At 34.8% G+C, this 23581-nt stretch overlaps 1 protein-coding gene across 1 annotated transcript in view; it reads right to left on the bottom strand.

Annotated features, from left to right (window-relative positions):
* Positions 1 to 23581, bottom strand: part of GTF2A1 (general transcription factor IIA, 1, 19/37kDa) — a 35350-nt gene that overhangs the window by 11052 nt on the left and 717 nt on the right. The window contains exons 2-7 of the mRNA XM_004681649.2: positions 20268 to 20369; positions 12648 to 12852; positions 10987 to 11051; positions 8617 to 8692; positions 6872 to 7005; positions 3826 to 4146 (exon numbers count right to left, since the gene is read on the bottom strand). Coding sequence (XP_004681706.1) covers positions 3826 to 4146; positions 6872 to 7005; positions 8617 to 8692; positions 10987 to 11051; positions 12648 to 12852; positions 20268 to 20369 — 903 coding nt within the window. The remainder of the gene's footprint in view (positions 1 to 3825; positions 4147 to 6871; positions 7006 to 8616; positions 8693 to 10986; positions 11052 to 12647; positions 12853 to 20267; positions 20370 to 23581) is intronic.

Genomic DNA, 23581 nt, shown 5'->3' with positions numbered 1-23581 from the left:
CTTGAACGACCAAATCAATTTCTACATTTTATGTTTCCAGCATTAGGAACATATTTAGCAGTGATGCCCGAGGAGTCCCAATTTCTCCTCATCTCACCAAAATTTGTAACCTTTCTCCCCTTTCTGACTATAGTCACGCTACAGGTATGAAATATCTCATTATAGTTTTGATTTTCTTTTCACTAATGACTCGTAATGTTGAGCATCTTTTAAAAAAATGCTTGTCTGCTATTTGTATTTGGAGATATGTCTACTAAAGGTCTTTGAGTAGGGCTGTTTTGTTGTCAAGAGTTCTATCTATCTATTAATTCTAGGTATTAATCCAGATGAATGATGTTTATATTTCCTTCTATTTTGTAGATTATCTTTACACTTTTTTTGATAGTGCCTTTCAATACAAGAAAGTGTTTAATCCTAAGTCACTTTTTCTGATTGTGGTTTTATTGTCATATTTAAGAAACCATTGCCAAGTCCAACATCTTGAAGCTTCTACACTGTATTTTCTTAAGTGTTTTACATTTTACGTCTTATGTTTAGTACTCTGATCCATTTTGAGTAAAATTTTATATGTAGTATTGGGTGGGACTTCAACTTTACTCTTTTATATATGGACAGTCACCATTTGCTGAAAAGACTATTCTTTTCTTATTCAGTAGTTAGTAAAAACATAAATATACCTAACATGACAGCACACATAGCACTATTCCAAGTCTATCTAAAGCTTCAGAGATCAAGAAGTTAGAAAGTAAAAGGTGAGAAGCAAATACTAACCAAAACAAAACTGGGATGAAAATTAATACCACATAAAACATACTACTACAAAACACACACAACTGACTCCTATCACTGGAGAGAAAACAGGACATTATATAAACATAAATGATTGAATATACTAGGAAAATACAATTTTTAGCTTAGGTCCAGTCATTTCTTGGTTCAAACTACAAAAAACCAAAATAATAGAAAAGTGAGAACTCTATCATTATTTCAGGAAATAAGAACATTACACTCCTAATATACAAAGAAAACTACTCACAATATAAATCTACTAGACATATACAGAAAAAAGTGAACAGTTTCAAAAGACATGTGATCACACAGAACACATCCTCTATAAATGAGGTAAGATGGAACAGAGATTAATAAGAGAAAACCCTTGAGAGAAAATAAACAAAAGCTGAATCTTGTGGAACAGTAGTGAAATCAACAAAAGACAAGGTAGATTAGATTATATTAGATTATATCAGATTATATTAGATAGATAGATTAGATAGATAGATAACAAAAGGGCACAAATAATACAGGAATGAGAATATTAAAAGAGAAATGAATACAAATGATTCTGGCACTGGAAGACTGGGTGCCTTGAGTGTGGTGTGGTGGTATACATGAATCATGTACAATGTTGTAAACCAATGTTACATTAATAACAAAAGTACACAGAAAAAGATATCAGCTCTTTGCTAAGTAATCAGAAAATTTAGTTAAAATAGTCCTAGAAAAACATAATTTGCTAAATAGACTCAGGTTATTTTTAGCATCATGTTTTAACAAATATTTCACAGAATTAAGTACAGTTTTTAAAGTTTAATATAGAGGAAATGCTCCCCAAAATCATTTTATAAGGTTGCCATAAACTTGAAAAAACATGTTAAGAGATGAGAAAAGAAAATCAGATTGTATCATTCATAAATATAACCTACAAAAGTCCTGAACAAAGTGAATTTAATAATAAGAAGGGCAACACATAATGATGAAGTTGTGCTATTCCTGGAATTTAAAATCAGTTTACAGAGAGGAAACCGATTAGTGCAATTCAACATAAATAAGGGTAAGAAACAGTGTTTATCTTATTTCAAACAAAAAGTGCTTAGTAATAGTCAACTCATTTAAAACTTAAGAATTTCTTGATTTTAATGTGATTAGTAGGGGACTTTTTTAATTGGTAAGGACACCTATAAAAAGTCTACAGTAAACAGTATGATGAGTCATACAAAGGACTCCTTTTAAGATTACAAGGTATAGGTGACTGACTGCTAACATTTCTAATTCATAATGTTCTGGAAGGATTAGCCAGCAAGGCAAGAAGAGCTGTCATTTTTTGCCTGCAGAGAAAACATACATGAATCAAAAGGGCAGATCTCTTCAGTAATCAGACAAATGCAAATTCAAACCAAAATCAGACACCACTTTCTAATCACAAGACTAACAAAAGGAAAGAAGCCTGACAGTGTCAAGTACTGGTGAAGATGTACAGACATCTGCCCAATTCTATCTTTTGCATATGTGTACCCACAACACACTGGAGTATCTTATAGCTAAGCTATAAACAATAAATAAGTAGGAATAACTCTAATGTCCATCTTACTAGAAAAATAGATAAGCTATGGTATATGAAACAACAGAAACAATTACAAATTCATGCAACAATTTGGATGAATCACAGGAACACCAACTTGAGAAAGGAAAAAACACAAGAATATCTAACTACTCCATTCCTATTATCAAAAAGCATGTCAAAGTAAGTAATATGCTATTTAGGAACACAGTACCCATGATAAGCTATAAAGACAAGGATAAACACAAAATTCATGAATGTTAGTTACTCTGATGGCATAGAGAGAGGAAGTAGATTGGGAAAAGTTACCCAAAGGACTTTAATATAATTTTTAGAAAAACTGCATGTAGGCACCATAGTGCTTACGTCTTAAATTTATTTATGTATATATTTATTTATTTATGTATTTATTTTTAAGATTTATTTATTTATTCGCACAGAACTGGAGGTACAGGCCAGAGATGTGGAGGGTGAGAGGATTCACCAGAGACAGAGCGGGGTACAGAACAGGCAGATTGATAAAGTGTTTTGCTTTAAACCCACTGTGCCACCAGGGAGGCCCTTTTTATTTTTATCTATTTGATATTTTATAAAACAATATTTAAAAAATATTTAGCTAATTTTAAACGATTTTGTGCTAAGACATACAAGATTATATCGTAGACGGAAGGCAGAAATTAACAATGAAAACTGTAGTAGGTCAAGTATGTTGAATACAAGTAACTAACCTGAAAAACAGTAAGGAACACATATTTATATGCTTATAGAAATATTTAATTAAAGATGAATAAGAAAGGCTGGTTTGTTAAACCGAACGCAGACGCCAAGCATAGATAGTTACCTAAGGTAATGATGTGTAATATGGACCAAAAAGTTTTATCTTTTGGACCAACATATTTTATTTTTTTTTAAAGATTTATTTATTTATGCATATAGAACTGGGTTACAGGCCAGAGGAGTGTGGGGTGAGAGGACACCCCAGAAGAGACAGAGTGGGGAGCAGAATAGTGGGTCTACTGAAACAGACTGCTAAGAGGAGCAGAGGGAAAGACAGACGAGGTCTGCAGTGCCATGTGGGTCTCTCCTCCTTGGCAGGGATTGAATGACTACTGATGCAGCTGCTGATAGCTTCAAAGTGCTGTGCTTTAACCTACTGCACCTCCAGGTATGGCCCTGGACCAAAATATTTTAAATAAATCTCTCGCTTAGCTTTTCCCTCTAGGTTCCTCTTTCCAAATGTTTCCATGCACCTTTTCCATTACTGAAGCAAAAGATTAAACGCATCTCTCTATTCTACAAATATCACAAATGCTTAAGCAAAATAATCAGACTCATTTGTATAGTCTTTATCAACTTTATAAATACAACTTAATTTGGTATATACATTCCCTTATTACCAAGTATCTAAAACAGTATTTTCTGGTACCAAGCAAAAGAGAAAATGATTGAGCAGCTTCTCATTTCAAGTCTTTTAGCTAGAAACTTACTTCTTCTACCTGCCCATCTTCAGCTCCATCTTTCTCTTTGTCTTCCTCTTCATCATCATCATAATCTTCTTCTTCATCTTCATCTTCCTCAGATGATGTGTCCCCAGTTCCATCAACTTGTAACACCAATGGAGTTTGCTGTTGAGCAGGCTGAGCCTGTGGCTGTTGTTGGCCAGCTGCAGTTATCTGTGCTTGTGCTGGAGTAGGAGCCGCCACTGTTGTAGGTATAACTTGAGTCTTATTTCCTGTAAATAAGATTTGCTGAGGCTGGATGATGACACCTGTCTGTGGCGAAATTCCTCCTGGAAGAGGGGCCAATACCTAAAGCATTAAAAAACAAAACATATATTAAGAAGTAGTCAGAGGAGCAAGTAGCTCAATTCACCACTTAGTATAAAGAAATAGTCCTAAATACTCAAAAAATCACTGAAAATGGTCACATGTCATAGTTATAACTACCAAAGCACTAAAGGAATATAAGATTGGTACACAAATCACTGGCTTAACTACTGCACTGAGAGCCACTAAACTTCCATTTTACCTTTCGAATTTCTGAAGGGGATGAAAATCTTCCAAAGGTAATTGCTTCATTTATGGAAAACACTTCTGTGTATATGCCAGATTCCAGATCAAATGTTACACATCATATTGATTTATTTGCTTGAGTATGGGAAGTTTAGAATTTGCAAAGCTTACTTACAGTCACTAAAATTTGAAATTGTGCTTTTGGTTCTGCTCTTATTACACAATACTGCTTCTCTATGAAGAACACCGCACTACAAATCTGAAATCCTAGGTTCAAATTTTGTGTAACATTACAGATAAAGATGTAGCAGAGGCAAGTCATTAGCCTCTCTTGGCTTTGGTAACTTCTGAGATAAGACCAATGGATGTCAACCTTGCAAATTAAAACCATGTAGTCATTTTAAAATCCTGACACCTAAGCCCCACTCTTAGTATTTTTATCTAATTGATTTAAGATGCAATCTACTCATTTACAGATGAGTCTAATCATGTACCTATGGCTGAAAATCAACATCATATCCAATGATTTCTCTAAAGTTTCTTTCAGCTTTTGCAGTCTATGATTTTAACGTAAAACACAACTCAAAAAAAAAAAACAACTATTCCTGGAATATTACTGAAAACTTATTTATACAGTGAATCTTCAAATAACATCCTTCATTCTAATATCAACAAGGAAAAGAATTGATTCTAGATGGAAGCTACTGTCTGTGGAGTTTGTACTTTCTTCCCATGCCTGTGTGGGTTTTCCCTAGAACTCTGATTTCCTCCAGCATTCTAAAGACATCCTAAAGATGTTGACATGTCTAAATTGTCAAGAACAGAAGACTGAGTTGAGGGTGGGTGTGCAAGTACACCCTGATGGAATGAATTCTTGATCAGGGCTCATTAGACCCCCTCATACCCTCAGTCAATGCCACCCCAGACTTAAAACTGGAAGCAGGTTGAAAAATGAGTAAAAATAATTACTTAATATCCAGTGTTTGAGGTCTTCATTTATAAGTTAGGTGACAAGAACACACCACAGGAACTTATGGTAAAACTGGTTTCATTATTTGTTGTCTCAAAGTCCAATTTCCAAAAATCTATCAAAGGTGTTAAGTGATAGATACTGTAATTACAACTATTAATAAATCTAAATGTCAGAGAGAGACTACCTGAGCACTGACTGGCAATGAGTTCAGTGAATGCAAAATTTATGACAGTATTTCTATTAAGAAGTTACACATTAATGACTCATTAATGATTACACTCATCTGTAAATGAGTAGACTGCATCCTAAATCAACTAAATAGAAAAGGCAATAGAAATTCAAAAACAAAAATGCATTTTATGGTGTTATGAGAACACAGGAAAAAGTACCAAAGTTAGCTTGAGGGTCTTAGGAATTGTGATGGAAGCCTTCTTGGTAGGTAATAACTAAATTTCTGTTTATTTTTGGGATACTGGTCAGGCTTTTCTGCTTGGTTAAGTTTGCTCATGGAGAGTGGAGGGAGTTGTTAGAAGAAAGACCAAGGCTGCAATTTAAATAGAAGAATATCATCAAAAGAAACTGTAGTAACAGTAAGACAAAATCTGCAAAGCTCTATCTAAGTAACCTGGGTTGATGCTCCTCTGATCTTATTTCTATTACCATGTATGTTATGTGTTAATGTGTCTCTTTTTCAAAATACCTTAGTCCTTCAAGAAAGTAATCTTTTATCTTTCACATTTGTCCTTTGTCCTTAAAGTACAATTTGACACCTGACACACACATACAAGTAGGTGCATTGTTAACTTTTATCTAAAGTTAACAGCTGAAGCATGTAACAACTATAAGCACAGCAAAAACTAAACCTGGACAAATTAAAAAAAAAAAAAGATCTTACGCACCAAGCTGGGGTGGGGTGTTCATAGACTTTTTGCAATAGGCAATAGCAATTTACTAGATTTTAAGATTTTTACAAGAATGACTATTAAAAGAGCTGCAATCAAGTTAAGAAGGTACAAGATTGAAAGCAGGAAAACAGATTAAGAGAATAAAACAGGATTTTAAATGAGAAATTATGAGAGCATAAACTAAGGAAATGACAGTTTGCAAAAAGAAAATTCACTGCAAATAAAGTAAGGGACTACAAACAACTTAAGACTACTAGAAATTGGTGGAAGTTCAAGATACCTGAGATACTTGGAGTTAAGAAACTACAGAAGTATTATACTCCCAAATCTCTAAAGACTCTCTTACAGTCACTCAGTAAATGGTTGTTGAACAAATGCCAAGTAACTAACTTAGGAAGCTGGATGGAGAGTGGTTATACTAACAGAAAACACATTGAGAGGGATGATAAACACAAATTACAAGTTTAACATTGAATGCAAATAAGTGTAAGGATGTAAGAGGAGTTCAGAAAGAATCAGATGTGACAAAGGGTATAATAATTTGTACAGCTAAAACCACAAGAAAGGGAAGGTACAACCCAGAGAATTCGTACAGGAGGAAAAAAGGATTCCTAAGGTGATCATCCACTTAAGATTCTTTCACCTGTTGTATAACAGGAGCTTGTACTCCGCCAGGCTGCATTTGTGGTATAACCTGTTGTTGTAGAACCACTGACTGCTGAGGCTGAAAGATATACTGGGCACCGTTGGCTGCTCTGACCACTTGAAGAAGCTGACCTAAAGCAAAAAGTATGTATTCCAAGTTAGTTTTAGCAGTAACCATTTCAAATTCACAGTGAATGTCAAACCACACAAAACCCTAGATGTTATCAAGTAAAAAGATTAACAATTTTCTTAAGGGCTTTTGTATATACACAGTGATTTGTAATACTTACCTTTTCTCCTTCCATGTTCAAATACATTAAATGTTCTATTTCCTTATTTATCATCCTTATAAAGTGGTTTCCCAACAAAGGTTTGATAACGTATTACAAGACAATTAAAAGTATAAATTATCTGTTAACAGTCATTAGCAATGAATAACATCAGACATTTTAGGGACTGCTCGTGTTTAAAGTCTTAAGAAATCAAAGCATTACTATTTTGACTAACGCACCATAGTACTTATCTTGAAAACTGCTTAAAAACAAGAAAAGTTTGATGAACCAATTATTACTGCATGTAACACTAACAGTATTGATTGGTACAGATACACAAAATCTGTTGCTTTAGATGACCCTCTGTTGCTTTAGATGACCCAGTATCTGGAATGAATTTTAAAAGTAAACTTTTTTTTTAAAAGCAAAGAACTATACTTTATTAAAATAGGTAGTAGAAAAGTAAGTTGCTAGAGTTTGCTCCTCAACAAATTTAGAAATAATGAGAATTGTGTAATTGATAAAATACTTAAAAATCATTATAAATTCTTCTAATATTAATATACCAAAACCATGAGTAAATTTCATCAGAGTTAATACATAAAATATAATGCATTAAGTACACTTACAATATCAAAGGATTTAATCTGGTATTACATATTAGTTCAAATGAATCAAGTTTAACATATTTGGTAGGCTAAATGTGTTTAACAAAAAGAAAGAAAATAAGAATTGCAATGCAATCATTCTTCATTTAGTAAAAGGATTCTTGATTACAATTAAAAGTTCATGAGCAAGTCTCATCTATATTGCATCATCAGCAATGATTACAGATTAATGTGCTATAGTCCTCAGATATCTTATTTTAATAACCTACTCCAAATGGTAAAAGAAATATTAAAATTTTATTAAGAAATATTAAGTAGTTCCAAGATATGGAATCAACCCAAATGTCCAAAAGTAGAAGACTGGTTTAAAAAGATGTGGTGCATATACACAATGGAATATTACTCAGCAACCAAAAAAAAAAATAAACACATGTCTTTTACAGCAACATGGATGAAGCTGGAAGGGATCATGCTTAGTAAAATAAGCCAGAAAGAAAAGGAAAAATGGTACACCAGTTGGTTTCATTCATAGCAGGACTATAAAAGACCAGGGAAGAAAATAATAATAATAATAATAATAAACAACTATATACCAGACACATTTTATGGGGGTGGAGTAGGGAGTGGGATCAAAAGAGGGGGAGAGAAGTGCATGGACTATGGTGATGGCACATGGGTGATTTGGTGATGGGAAGCCCACAGAGATTACAACTGAGATGGAAAAAGGCACAAAATGACGCAGAAATAAACTGTTACGGGGGGGTAAAAAAAAGAAATATTAAGTCTTTCCATAAAGACAAAGCAAAGATTAGATGGTACACTTTTCTGATTTATATAAATAATGGTTCTGTATACCTAGTTACCTGAATTTGTTAGTATCTGTTGAACAGGAGTCACACCTGCAGGGAGTGCCAAGGTAGCAGCTGTAGCAGCAGCACTCTGAAGAGACAGCAAAAAAAATCAAAAGCATATATACATAATAGTTTTCTGGCATATTTTAATAGTATCTGATTGAAGTTTATCACTGCACATATAAAAGTGAATATTCTAGTTAAGACCAAATCCCATAAAATCAAGACTAAATCCATTATAAAATGATCCAATAAGGATCACCTAAATAAATGCCTTACCAATACTTCAGGCAATTAAGGAGAATTATAGAATTGGGCTCCTATCCCCACATCCCCCAGAATACACCTGAAGAAATCATCCTAATAATGCTACATGATATATGAACTATCTACTCCATTATTTTCTATGTTTCTTATTCCACATTCCTTACTATCAATAATATATTCTTGAGGCATAAGTGTATCTTTCACTTTAGCAAGTTTTAATACCTTTAATTTATACTAGAACCAATAGGTGTCTATAGAAAACTTTGTATAAAATAGCAAAAGCTTAGAAAAGTCACAAGTTTTAATTTACTGTAGAAATACACATGACATTACATACTGACTTTCTTTAAGTCCAGGATAAATTCTTGATTTACTGCTTTCAGACTTTTCTTCTCCCCTTTCTTTTAAAAGAATTACATCACACGTATTTTTATCCTGTGCTTATAATGCATCCATGTCTTTCACCATAGCTATGTTCAAGTATGTTTTCCTCCTCTGCCTTCAATTTTTTTCATATACTCAACTCTAACTAAACATTCTTTACAACACCACTATTTGAATAAACCTGGAGAAATAATATTTATAAATAAGTAAGATAAAATGAGTTATATTCCCTAGGAAATAGTCTCAATAGCACCACTGCAATATAGATTCTACCATGAAACTTATATTTTTAATGATGAAAATAAAAAAATTTTGGAATACACTTGAAAGGAACTCTGTTATAGTTATACTATTCTTGAGAAATTACAGCATGGAATTTTGTGACATTTGTGTAGAAGAACCAATTCTAGTAACTTAACTGCAATACAAATAAATTCTTGATATAAATGAAATTAAAAATTGCAATTTCTCCTACCATACAGAAATTTGTAATTCTGTCAAATTATAAACTGTAAAGTTGGTATATAAAAAGGAAGTCATCTGGTCTAGCAGGTGAGTACTATTTCCCATCTGGTTTATAAATGACAAATGAGCTTTGGGCTTCACTATTCATCACTCATCAAAATATAAATGAATTTTTTAACAGTAATTTTTGGTTAAAAAAATAAGCTGATTCTGACTAAGGGTAGCTATGATGTCAATTAATGTCTAAGAAAATATGGTCTTACTATATCTCTGCATTATATACAGTATGTAAATCTCAATATTTATTCACAAATCAATTTGGCAAATGACTCACAAAGATTACTAACACCGATTTCACCAAGCTGGCTCTAGCATCCTACTATTATGACCACCTATACCATGTTCTTTTATTATATAACACTGACCCCCACCCCGCCCAAAAAAAAAAGTTAGAAAATCTCATGGCTAACACTAGGCTAAAAGCTGAATTTGAGAATGAAATATCAGAGCTAACACTAGGCTAAAAGCTGAATTTGAGAATGAAATATCAGAGCTGAGACTCCACTAGCAGTCTATATATTTTAAACACAGCAAAGAAAGGCCATTTATGAGAAACTGACAGAGCACCTATGCAAATCACTGTTTTAATGTTCTAGTAAAAAACAATTTTGAAATACAGGTAAAGATTCTCTAAGGATCTAAAAGCCATTCTGTCCTGACATTTGATTGCAAATACTACATGTCCTAACTGAAATTTGAAAATCTGAACACATTTCAAGTTCAGTAGATCGCAATATATATAAAGTTTAGTGTATAATAAACTCAAAGTAAATAAAAATGTATCAAAGTAGAAGTTAACATGTTTTAATAAGATGTATTAGGCAATGCTATGGTTATATCAGACCAAAATATTTTAATGTTTGATCTTAAAAATAGCTAATTCAAACTATCTAAACAGTTTCATTTTTAAAAGCTTTAAATCTTAGCACTCCTGAGCACTTTAGAGAATCTCTTGGTAGGGCCCCGAAACCTAATTTCCAAAAATAGCAGTGGATGAATTAGTTCTCACAAAGCATTATGTTTTAAAATAAATTCGTCTAATTCACTGTGTATCAAGTTAATCTGTAGGATTGCTACTAAATTCAGTATTGATATAAAAAAACTAAATAAATTAACCATTTTACTCAAGTCCTGAATAAACTTCAAGTTGTAAATATACAACATTCCCATGAATACTCATACTGGGTGCTATGCTCTGAGTCATACCATGTTTGATGCATTCATATGTTGTATCAGCTTAGAATCAGGAACAATAACTTGTGGTGCTGCAGCTATAACATAAACACAAGCACACATGCAAATAAGGAACCAAGGAACTATAAGACTTTCATAATTGTAAGAATGCTATATACAACGCTAAAAACTTTTATTAGTTTGCATTCCACATTTTTTGTATTTGAACACACTCAACCATTTGGTATCTCAGTATTTTCAATTTCTATAGTAAATAATAACAGCTGTGGCCTATATTCTTTATACTGGAGAATGTCAGTAAAAAAAGGATTTAATTAACAATACCTAAGGGAAAAAACAAACTGTGGAAAGTAGTTAAATACCAAACACCTAAACAAACACATTTTCTATGTACTCTGAAATTTAAAGTCTCAAACCCGTCTTGTCCTGCTAACTAAGCACTAACTATATCATTAATATAATTCAAAACTTCAAATCTTGAAAAGTCCTTTTTCCCAATTTGACAGTAGCCAGAATAAGTTACTTTCATCATCTTTTAAAAAAACACACATCAGAAATAATGGCAGTTATTTAAGTGTAAAACAGGTGTTTGATTCCGCAAATTTCAGAGAATAAACAGATAATCCCATTATCCTAATATTCTCTGAGTGAAAAAAATCAAATGTTAATTTATGATGACCTAAAATCCTAGTGCCATATCTGAAGGCAGTAGGAGGAACGGTCATCAAAACACATTAAAAGAATAAAATTATAATATGATGCAAGATACAGACCAAAAATCAAATAAGATCTTATTTGACAGAAACAGAGTATCACTCAAAGGGCTTTTTCTACTGTGTATCACTATCAATTGTAAATTTTAAATATACCTTCAAGCAAATGAAACAAACAAAGTTATCCTAAAGTAAACTTTTCATTTACCTTTGCTGTACTCTCCAATAATAAAGAGCTAAAAAACTCAAAACATCCAGGATGTTTATGACAAAATACTTACATGTAACAGAGCAAGGTTCTTAGTTTTCAAGACCCAGACTTACTTCAACAACAAAATACTAACAAGCTACCTTACGAAAAAAGCCTTTGTAAGACTATAACGTAACTTCTGTAAAATGACTTGCACCAAACAAAGCACTATACAGAAAGTCCCAAGTACTCTTTTCCTTGCCTCTAAACTGAACAAAAGTAAGATATATTATATACTTGACTCAAAAGAAATCAAATTCAGACATACTAAAAATTACTATGGATTTGAAATTTCAGATTACCAAAGATTAATTCAAAATACTTGAGATCTGATAGATTTATAAAACCTAAACTCAAATGTCATTGAAGGAACAGTTTTATGTCTTCTTCCTCGAGCAGACAACAATTTGACTACATAAAGAAAATCTTTAGTAAATAAATCTTTATCAATCTGATTTTAGGAAATTCACTACTATGTAGCTGTTCAAAATAAAATATTAATACATTTAACTAAATACATCGTAAGCTTTCAATTAGTAAATTACTCATCTATCATAATACATCAAATAGGATCCATATTTATACAAATTTACATGCACATACATATATCCACACTTAGTCAATAGAAAAGAAAAACCTACAGTGTGTTTTTCTTTTCAAAATGAGAATTTTTATTTTGAAGTTAAATGAAGAAAACAAATTCAGCTCACCCTGCTGTGATGCAGGAATAAGGACTTGCTGGGTCTGTGCTTGCTGAGGTACTGTCTGCTGGGGCTGAGCTTGCTGATGGTGGTGGTGGTGGTGATGCTGTTGTTGCTGGGGTTGGTGCTGTTGTTGAACTTGCAATAAAAGCTGCTGCTCTTCTGAATGAAATCCATCTACGGCCCTCGACTGCATTAGCTTATTCTCCCATAACTAAGGCAAAGAACATTAAAGGTTTCTAAGTCAGAGGATGATACTCCAAATAACGAACAAAACATTCTGTTCACTAGTCTAAGATTTTTATATTTTCAAAATTGATACAAACACATCAAGCAATCTCTAATACTTACCTAAATGTATATAACAATGAAGATACCGATTTTTCAAGAGTCACACCTCACTTTTGCTACCTTAATGTATTTAAGAATGTTGTTTTTTTCAACATCTTCAACAAACTTCTATAGTACTTCTTTATAGTTATCCAAGTAGTTTCACAATTTTTAGTAATCAATTTTTTAGTAATCAAAGATTATCTCTTTAAATAACAAACCCAGTTAACTATTATGGAACTCTTTAACACAGTTTTTTCTAACTTTTCAATAATAACATATACAGGGCCTTCCTGGAGGTCTAAGGATTATGTCTCAGTGCTATCAATCAGCTCTACAGCCTGAGTTCGATCCTGCTAGGGAGCTAACTAACCCACATGTAACACAGCAGACCTCTCCTGTCTTGCCCATTGCTCCCCTTAGCGGTGTATTTTAGTAAATCTACCTGTTCTGCTCTTCACTTTGTCTCTGGTGAATCCTCTCACCCCGATTGTCTGCTCTACACCACAGTCCTACACACACACACACACACACACACAAACCCTAAAAAAAAATGTCCCGTTACCCTACATTTAAAAAAAAAAATTAAGTAACATATACAACAACACAACACAAATCCATCTTTTTGTGATTAGAGCAGTAAGAAACATAACAGGCACTTCTTTAATTAGAAGTCCAACTTTCCATATGTTCTACATGAGGAAAACGAAACAGCAATGCCTAATGCTTCCAGAGGTATTCTCAACCTTTCACACTTCTCAAAATTCCCCTCCCTCAAAGATTAACAATCCTTTTCTGTTTAGCCATTTCTGTTAGTCATCTCCCTCTAATGATTTCTTCAGTGGTGGTGGTTGGGGGAGTTAGGTGGTGAGGGGATCACTTGTGGGCAAAAGGAGGGAAGGAAAAGAAAACAGTTACATACATATAGAAGTAAAATTTAATTTTGTCATTTTGAAAATAAGTATCTACATAAACTTTTTCTCCTCTGATAACTGAAGTTCAAATTGGTTGTATGTTTTGTTACCACTTTCTAATTGTTAAAATATTCTATTATTTAAATAGTAACTGTTTAAATACTGTTGTGCATATCAATACTACTTAAGACAATCAAGAATATTGAAATACTGTATATCATTTTGCTTAAAAACAGAACTTTTTCTTCATGTTTATAGTACTCTCTTTTCTCCAAAACAGGTACTTCCCCTACAAAAAGATCTGTTCCCCAACATAGTAACCTAGATGTGTGTTTTATCCAAGAACTGGATGTTTGGTGCAGGTAGAAGACTCCTACGGAGTATTTTGCCCACTACACTGCCAGGATGCAATAGATCTAGTCACATTTTATGGATCAAAAAACTGACTCAGAGGAAACAACCTTTGGGGAAATAGCTGTCTTTAATGGCCAAAAAATGAAAGGTAGAAAATAGGTTAATGTTTAAATTATGGCCCGTGTTTCTACGTAACTCAAATATCTTTAGAGCTAGAGTATAGTTAGAAAAGTAGTTCTCAACTGGGGATAAGTTTCCCTCTAGCAAGGCTATTTGGCAATGTTTGGAGACATTTTGGTTATAAAAACAAAGGGATGTCACTGGCATAACTGGCTTTTGCCAGTTATAATTGTTATAACTGGCCCCTGCCTGTTAAACTACTAACATCCTACTGTGATCAGAACAGCCCCCTCTAAAGAATAAACATGTCCAAAATGTGACTAGTGCCAAAGCTGGGAAGTCCAATCAAGAGGCAGGCAAATGAACTGCAGATTCTCTCCAACTGAGGGAATTCTTTGTTTCCTTTAACATAGAGATCATGTTTCACATGTTCCTCTGTACTTGCTATTTGGATTCATAGTAAGTTTATTACTCACTTTAAAAAGGATTTCTACACTATCCAATCTAGAGTCACCCACCAACCCCAAACACAAACTATATTCAAATATACTTATAGAAAAATCAAGATTGTATTTTATATTATCTTCTCTATCTCTCATAGCTCATATTTTAAAGTAGGTTCCTAGTATTTCAAGAGAGAATGTCAAGAACTAAGATGAAATCTTTTATCAGTTTTTAACTTAAAAAACTTAACTTTTATTACTTTTTTTTAAAGATTTATTTATTTATTCACACAGAACTGGGGTATAGGCCAGAGATGTGGAGGGTGAGAGGATTAACCAGAGACAGAGAGGGGAGCAGAACAGACAGATTAACAAAGTACACTGCTGAGGGGAGCAGTGGGTGGGTCAGGAGAGGTCTGCCGCGCCATGTGGGTCTCCTACGGGACAGGCAGGAATCGAACTCATGCGTAAGTGGCTTAAGCTTCTTAGTGCAGTGCTTTACCCGCTGCGCCACCAGGGAGGGCCACTTTTATTACTTTTTTAACTTAAAGTTTCTACTTTCACGGTACTTACATTACTCATCTTAATTCATAATCTAATTCATGAATGCACCCTTCAATGCATCCAAGTCATATGGAAAGATTTTGAGAAAAGTTTGAAATGGCCAAGAAAGGGGGAGGAAAAGGCTAGAGCTGTATAATTTTTAGTTCATAAAGAACAATTTTTATTAATAATATCTACGTCTGTGGTGTCTGATATGGTAGCCACTAGTCACATGATCTATACTGAAATTAACCATAATTAAATTATTAAAACACAAATCTTCAACTCCACTAACCATATTCTAAGTGCATAACAGCCATATCTGGCAAGTGGCTCCCACACTGGAGAGCACAAATATAGCATACTTCATCACTATAGAATGTTCTATTGGATAGTGCTGGCTATCAAACTGTTAAAACTCGGGCACATTCTGGAAATTCTGGCATCCTGAGAAATTCAGAGCCAAGAATTAAAATAAATTCATATTAGTTCAACAATTTTTTTAAATTCAAAAAAACATTGTTTCACTTATTAAAAAAAAAGTTATCTATTGCTAGAACACATAAAACAAGGTAACAGTTATGTATCCCTCCACCTCCATCTCCTGGCTCCCCATCAGTTGCTCTATTGCTCTCTGAGCCTGCATTACTATCACTGACCACTCCCACTGCCATACTGTCCACTCTTCCTGCATGTTCTCCTAGTCCTAGAAAGAGGTGCCTTCTTCACCATTCTATAATTTCCTTAAGCTTTGTCTTCCTTACTCCCCAACGGAAAGCTCTCATCTTCTTTCTTTTCTTCACTTTTACTAGCTCCACACTCTTCATCAGGATCCATGTTGCTCTGACTGTACTAAGTCTGCCCATCTCTCCCTTTCCTCCTGCCTTTTGCAAGCCTGCTATTCTGCCTGTCAATTTCAGCTGCAATTTTCTTCATATGCACTTATAATTTCAAATCACACCTTTTCAGTGCATTGTTAAATAAACTTGTGCTTTCTAGGAATTTCCTTCTTGTCCTTGTCTTGGTCTTCTATTTTAAGAGGTTCAGCTTCCAGTTTTTGCTAATGAGCCATTAAGAACTGCACCTTTCATTTGTAGATCTGCACATCTGTGACAACTGACCAGGACATCTGGCACAACATCTGAGGTGATAGGAACGGGCAGTGCCAGTATGCTTCACTGAAAAGTCATCATCATCATCTGATTGCCAACAGGCTGAATGCTCATATAAGGATTGTCTTTCTGCATATGAGACTATCTCTGTTGATTCTTCCGCTAAAATAGTTTCTGCATGACTTTTTGCATTTATGTATGTAAGGTATGTGGGGGAAACATGTACTTTATTCCTTCTGCTCCTTATTTGTTAAAATATTGTCGCTTTCCTTCATCTTGAGATCTTGCCATCTACCACCAATAATCTTGTCCATCTCCCACAACTGTAGGTTAGGGTTAAAAATCTTTACTTTGTCCAGACCTTTCTACTGTACCTTACATAGGGCATTAACAACTTATCCGTTGGCTTTGGGTGTTTTGGAATTGTAATACCAGCAAATACCATGTCCTGACTGTTGGTGTCCAGGTGCCCTACCAGTCTGCAGTTGTAGTTGAGATGACTATATGGACTATAGCCCACAAACTGTAGGGCACTGGACATTTGTGTTGCAGGAGCTGGGATGAGAGATGGGAAATAAGATGCTTTTTGTATTTTGGAAGATTTAAAGTTCTTAGTTCCTTAGGAAACATATCTGAGACATCGCAGGCAGAAAAGGGAACAATTTTATTTTTAAATCTAGTTAACAACCCCAGTAAGAAGAGCATGCCTCATTTAAAAAGAAAATTGTGTGTGTGCCTATACATACACCAAAACACATTAAACTTTTGGTGAGTAAGATTCTGGTGCCACATTTGTTATTAACCAATTGAATTAAACAACATGTGCCAGGGAATATGGTCAAAACTGCAGATTCAAAGCTGGTAAGTTACAATTTTTGTCATTAAAAACTAATCATAACCTATAAAACATGTATGTGGATGTATGTACATATACACAGTCTCTTTTTCACTTTCACACTCCTACAGGTAGAGCTATTTGATCTCAAAGACAGCTCATTATCTTTGGCAAGACACTTTTATTCCATTGAATACAATTGGAAAAATCATTTCCCCAGCTTAGTGAAAAGCCAGAGTAAACAGCCCTATGATAAAGCTGACCTACTATATTTGTAAGTCTTTGGGAACCAATTTTCTATACCTAAAAAAATGTGCCTTCTAAATAAGGTCACAGAATAATAAGGACAACCATAATAAGAAAACTATGAAAATTATAAAATATTACCTCCAAGGAATCAAAATAAGTGTATTTTCTTTTTATTCATGGCCCTTAGATTGTTTATGCTGCTTGAGCAGTTTACATTGCCATTCTTCCAACTCATCACAGAGTTGGGATTCTTTGCCTTGTATTTTTAGATTCCCACTCTTCACTATCACATTTCTGTAAAGGTAAATATATTTCCTCATCTCTTAACACACACACAATCTTAGACACACACTCTTTCCTCCCTCACATAGGCAAATTATTTCTGAAAACTACAGAAGTGGCCTACAGATGCCTGTATGTTCTAAGATGGTTTATCACCAGAATACAGATAAGATTTGCTTTAGTGAAAATAATGAGATGGGTGCCCTCCCTGGTGACACAAGCACTATGAAGCCATCTGCAGCCACTGCAGAATGAGTTCAATCTCCGACCAGTAAGATGATCCACATGGCTCAGCAGACCTCTCCTGTCTCCCTACTGCTCCCCTTCAGCAGTGTATTTTAGTCAATCTACTCATTCTGTTCCCCATCTGTCTCACCCCCCTGCACCTCTGGCCTGTACCCCAGTTTTGTATTCATAAATAAATCAATCTTTAGAAGAGAATAAAAGAAAATGAGATGCCAAAAACTGAAACTTCCTTACCATCCAACTAGCCACTTCTGAATTATTTACACAAAAAATACAAAGACACTAATACATGTGGGTCTACAGCAGCATTATTTACAATAGCCAAGAGCATGTAACAATGTAAGTGTGCCCATCAAAGAATTACTACATAAACAAGCGGTGGATACACACACACACACACACACACACACACACACACACACACACACACGATGGAATACAATGCAGCTATAAAAAAGACAAAATCCTGTCTTTTTTAACATGTATGGGGCTAGACGGTACTATGCTTCGTGAAATTAGATGGAAAAATAGATGGTTTCACTCCTGTGCCACTCAATACCAAAATGCTAAGCCAGTATTACAACATCTTTTTTTACCTCAAGATCCTTTTATCACTATCAGAAATTATCAAAGACCTTAGAGTTTTATGAAATTATAACTAAGATTTTAAAAATGTTTACCAAATCATTTAAAAATAACAATGTATCTTTTACATTAACGTAAACAATATTATTAATAAAAATAACCTATTTTTCAAATAAAGTTCAGTTGAGAAGTGGCTTAAAAGAGCTGGGTTTCTGTATCTGCATCTGAATTCAGTGTTGTTTTGGTTGAAGTATATGAAGAAAATGTGCCTTCCCATAGCTAAATAGCTGAGAAAGGAAAAACTATTTTAAGTGAAGGTTTCTTAAAAGCTGCAATGCTAAGTATGAAATATACTAATCAACTTTTTATACTTAGATTTAAATCTTATTTATCTTTTATTTTGAAGAAATTCTGGAACAATATGCATCCATTTGAGAAAAAACAAGTTCAGTGATTTAAGCACTAACATATTTCATTACAGAATATCAAATGACTGCATTTCTTAGTATCAATACTTAGTATTGACCCTAAGTAAATCTTATTAATAAAAGATTGCATCAAATAGGCACATATAAAACATTTCTTATACATGTGGAACAATTAATTCAAGGAAAATAACTTGTATACTTGAGTTATGAACTGAATAAGTTGGTGACTTTTTTCATTGATCCTCTGAAGGAATTTCAGGAAACCCCAGAAGTGCAGGTACCATACACCAAGAACCATTTTATGAGTCATTACAACACTAGGAAAATACAAATGTTAAATACATAAACATTTCTATTTAAATTCAAGGACATACCATAGACATACCATCAAATTTCCCAAATATATTATAAACGTGACATCTGGCCCACAAAAAGGATCATATTCAAGAACTTAAACTTCTTTTATTGATAACTTAATCTCCACAACACCCTCAGAGGATATATACATTAAGACCATAGAAAAAGGAAAAACCTTTCAGGTATGTCAAGTAATTAAACTATAAAATGTACACTTTACTGTCCATTAATAATAGCTAATGTCACTGCCAAGTATTATGCTTATGCTAAAATCTTTGCATGGTTATTACATTTAATCCTCAAAACAACTCTATAAGGTAAGTACAATTAATTTTCATCCCACATAGAAAGAAACAAAAATATAGTTTGCCTAAGGTCAGAGGAACAATATGTGGTAGAGTAGAAATTTAAACCCAGCAACTTTCATTTATTATACTGCCTCCTCCAACAAATTCAAACATTCATTCTATGGAAAAAAATGAAAGATCAGTCTCTGGCTGGAGTATTTTTAAGTAAGATATGAATGTTAAAACTTTAAAAAGGGGCCCTCCGTGGTGGCGCAGCGGGTTAAAGCACTGCACTAAAGAAGCTGAAACCACTTCCGCATTGAGTTCGATTCCCGCCTGCCCTGGAGGTGACCACATGGTGTGGCAGACCTCTCCTGACCCGCCTGCTGCTCCCCTCAGCAGTGTACTTCGTCGATCTGCCTGTTCTGCTCCTGACTCTGTCTCTGGTGAAGTCTTTCGCCACCCCTGAGTCTCTGACCTATACCCCAGTGCTGTATGCACAAATATTTAAAAAAAAAACAAAACTTTAAAAAGGAAAACTCACAGTTTTCAGTTCCATCAGAACTTGTTCATCGACTCCATCATCCAGAAAAATATCTCTCACATCATTAATAACATCTTCGATCACAGATCTATATAATTTTGGCTTTAAAGGAAAAAGGAAAAATTGTTGAGAAAAACTGCTTTCCACATATTAAAAGTATAACATATTTACTCAAACACAAAATACAACAATCATTTTCCAACCATCTAAAACTTAAGATAATTTTTTAAAGATATGAACATCCTAGTAATAAACATTATTTGCCCTAAACTAGATTTTTTAATGACTGCCTGTTTTCATTAAGTTTTAAGACTATCTAATGCAATTCATATAGGAAGGTCCTTTTGCATAGAAGGCACATACAATTTCCAGTTATGATTTCCCATGTTACTTTAGTAAAACACCTAAGCACCTATGATCCAATGGTAGCTATATGGATTGTGATGTCTGGTTCCTATTATTCCTTGCCTGGTTTGAATGTCTTAAGACTTTAGAGAATCTTGTATCTGGCACTCATTTGCTTGGTAGTAAACTGCAACTTGATGATGCTATAGAAAATAATCATGAACAGCCAAAAATTTTTTGAAGAGTATTTTTTAGAGTACTATTATTGTTGGCCTGGGGGTGGGGAGTGGGATGACTTCCATAAAGATAATGTAAGAAAAAAAATGTGAAAACACTTTGAAAGAAAATACTTTTTAAAACCAAAGGCAGAACACAGAACGATTTGCTCAGCCCATAGCCTATTTTTAACATGTCAAAGAAAAGATGTCAGGGTGATAAAATTAGAATTGCATGGGTTATAAATCCTAGCCTTTATCAGTGTTAAAGTTGACAGCTTTTTCCTTTTAACGCTTTGTCATTATTTGTGTTTTATATCTTGCTTAAGGTAAGTTACTGGTTATCCAATAAAAACATGTGCTTACTTTTCATTAGCAAACCTCAAACAAAAAAGTCTCACTAGACTCTCTCCCAGCAGCAATACTGTTATCACAGGGGAATACTCTTTAAGAACATGTGTTCTTGTGTGGTCAAATCAGAAATGAGTTCCCCTGTACACTAACTCTATTATTCAACATTATGTGTTCCTTTTCATTACTGCCAGAAAAACAATTCACATGTGTGTTCTGCTAACTTACTTTTGTCAAACTGCCTTTCTAAATATTACTCATATGTAAAAATATACATCTTCACCTTGTCTCCTTATATTAACTTCCTTATTCTGACTAGGTAACATCTTAGTAAAAGTTATTTAACTGCTGAATAGCATAATTCATTAAAAAAAAATTTTAGCCAATAATGACTCCTTACCACACTGCAAAAAGGCAGCCTAATATTAAACTGTTAGTGTATTAAAGCTATAAATTATTTGTATAGCAACTAGCTGTTGTTTTGGTGCTTAAGTCAGTCATCCCTAAAAGCTATCCTGGCGATCCAAACAACTATAGAACAAGTATGTGTTCTTCTGGCATTCCACATTAAATGACTCCATCCATGGTTAAAATTTTAAAGAGTTTTTCTTTTGTGTTAATTAACCATTTAATGGATTCACAAGTAGTATATTCCAAGAAATTTATTCCTTATGAAATAAACAAATACAGCAGAACTGTTTTTAAAAAAGTTCTCAAAAGTTTTTAAAAAATGTGGGTACATGGACACTCTATGACATACCCACAATTTCCAAATTGTTTAAAATGCCGACCTTTACTTGAATCAAAGTAGATACAAAATAATTTAAGTTTGTCCTGGTTCTCAAAAAGCAAACACTTCAGACTCAAAAAGTGGTATTATAAAATTAGAGGGCCATTACTAGCATTATCAAATGATGGTAGGTTCCTTTCACAGTCCCTGATGTAACACTGAAAAACCGCTTGACTGATTTCTACACTGGGTATCAAATTAACATGAAATTCAATAAAAACACCGGCTTAGAATTTTAATTTTTTTCTTAATCCAGTTAGCACTAGGCCGCCTGGCTCTCATTACTCACACTTTTCCTTATACATCACTATAGGCATATGGTCCTATGTAAAAGCTTTTTAGCACTTATCTCTTTGAAAAGCTTCATCATTCCTACTATCTGTTAGAAAAAAAACAAACACAAAAGAAATACCAGGGAAGCTGTATTTCTAACATATTCCCCGAATACTTAATGAACAAAATACTATCGAAGTCAAGTCATCTGCAGCTAACAATAAAGAAAGCAATGTTTAAATCCCCGACAATAAGCACCTTCTAGTGTAAAAAGGATGGACAAAATCTCTCAATTTCCCTTTAAAAACACAAAGGGACAGCAATTGTTTTCCCCGAAAAAAGATGGCAAATCCCAGCTGCCGCCTTAAACAAAAACTTGGGACTCTGAAGCAGCCCCTTTTGGGTGCGAAAATAAGTGTAAGAAAAGGACCTAAACATAAATTGAGCTCAGCACGCGCCCGCCGCTCGCCTCGGGAGCACGCACCTCCCAGCCCGCTCAGCAGCTCTCACTATTTAAAGCCGGATCTGGTGTTTAAATGGAGAGGCGGTGACGTAGGCCTGAAAAGCACCTTCCCATCCTGGCAGAGTCTATATTAGAGAGCGGCAATGGCTCTATATAAACAGGGCAGCCAAAGGGAGGAGGACCACAAGGCTCAGGGACTGAAAAGCAGGCTAAGCGGCCGCAGCCATGATGGATCGACCCGAGTCACCAACGGTACGGAGTCGGGCGGCCGCGGGCTGGTCTGCGGCATTTGGGACCGGGCGAAAACGTGTTTTATTGTCACAATAAAAATAAGAGTGGGGTGGACTCGTGAGCACACTGCGGTGGTGACTGAAAAGGTTATTTATGTGACTGCTTTTTGCAAACCTACGTGATCGCAAGTGACCAAAAAGGGGCAACTGGAAAGTAGGCAAATTTCAAAGACGAAAGCGGGGGCACTCAGACCACGGGAGGCCTGGGGGGGTTTGTTCTGGTGCTTTTGCTAGTCGAAGATACGATGGGAGTTTTGCTTCCCCTTCGCCATTTTACCGATTCGGAAGGAACCGAGATAAGTGCTTCTCAACCTTCGTCCTTTTTTTTTTAACACATAAAATGGCCCCAGAGAAGGTTCCCTAAGCACAACCGCCAGAAAGCCCCCAAGTCACCCGAAGTAGCCGCGAGCTTGCCGCTGAGCTACAGCGCATCGCGGTGGGTGCTGGGGGTTCGCCCAATTCCCCAGACACGGTTTTTGTTGCGCGGAGGCTCAGGAGCCCTTCTCCAGCCAGCGCGGCCGGGCCCACTTCGGGGTGAAGCGGCGGCTCCCCGCCCGTCCGACCGGCGCCCCAGCCCAACCGCCTCC

This window comes from Condylura cristata, unplaced genomic scaffold (genome assembly GCF_000260355.1).
Source record: "Condylura cristata isolate star-nosed mole 26May11 unplaced genomic scaffold, ConCri1.0 scaffold00013, whole genome shotgun sequence".
NCBI classification, from domain to species: domain Eukaryota; kingdom Metazoa; phylum Chordata; class Mammalia; order Eulipotyphla; family Talpidae; genus Condylura; species Condylura cristata.
This window is presented reverse-complemented; position numbering and strand designations above follow the sequence as displayed.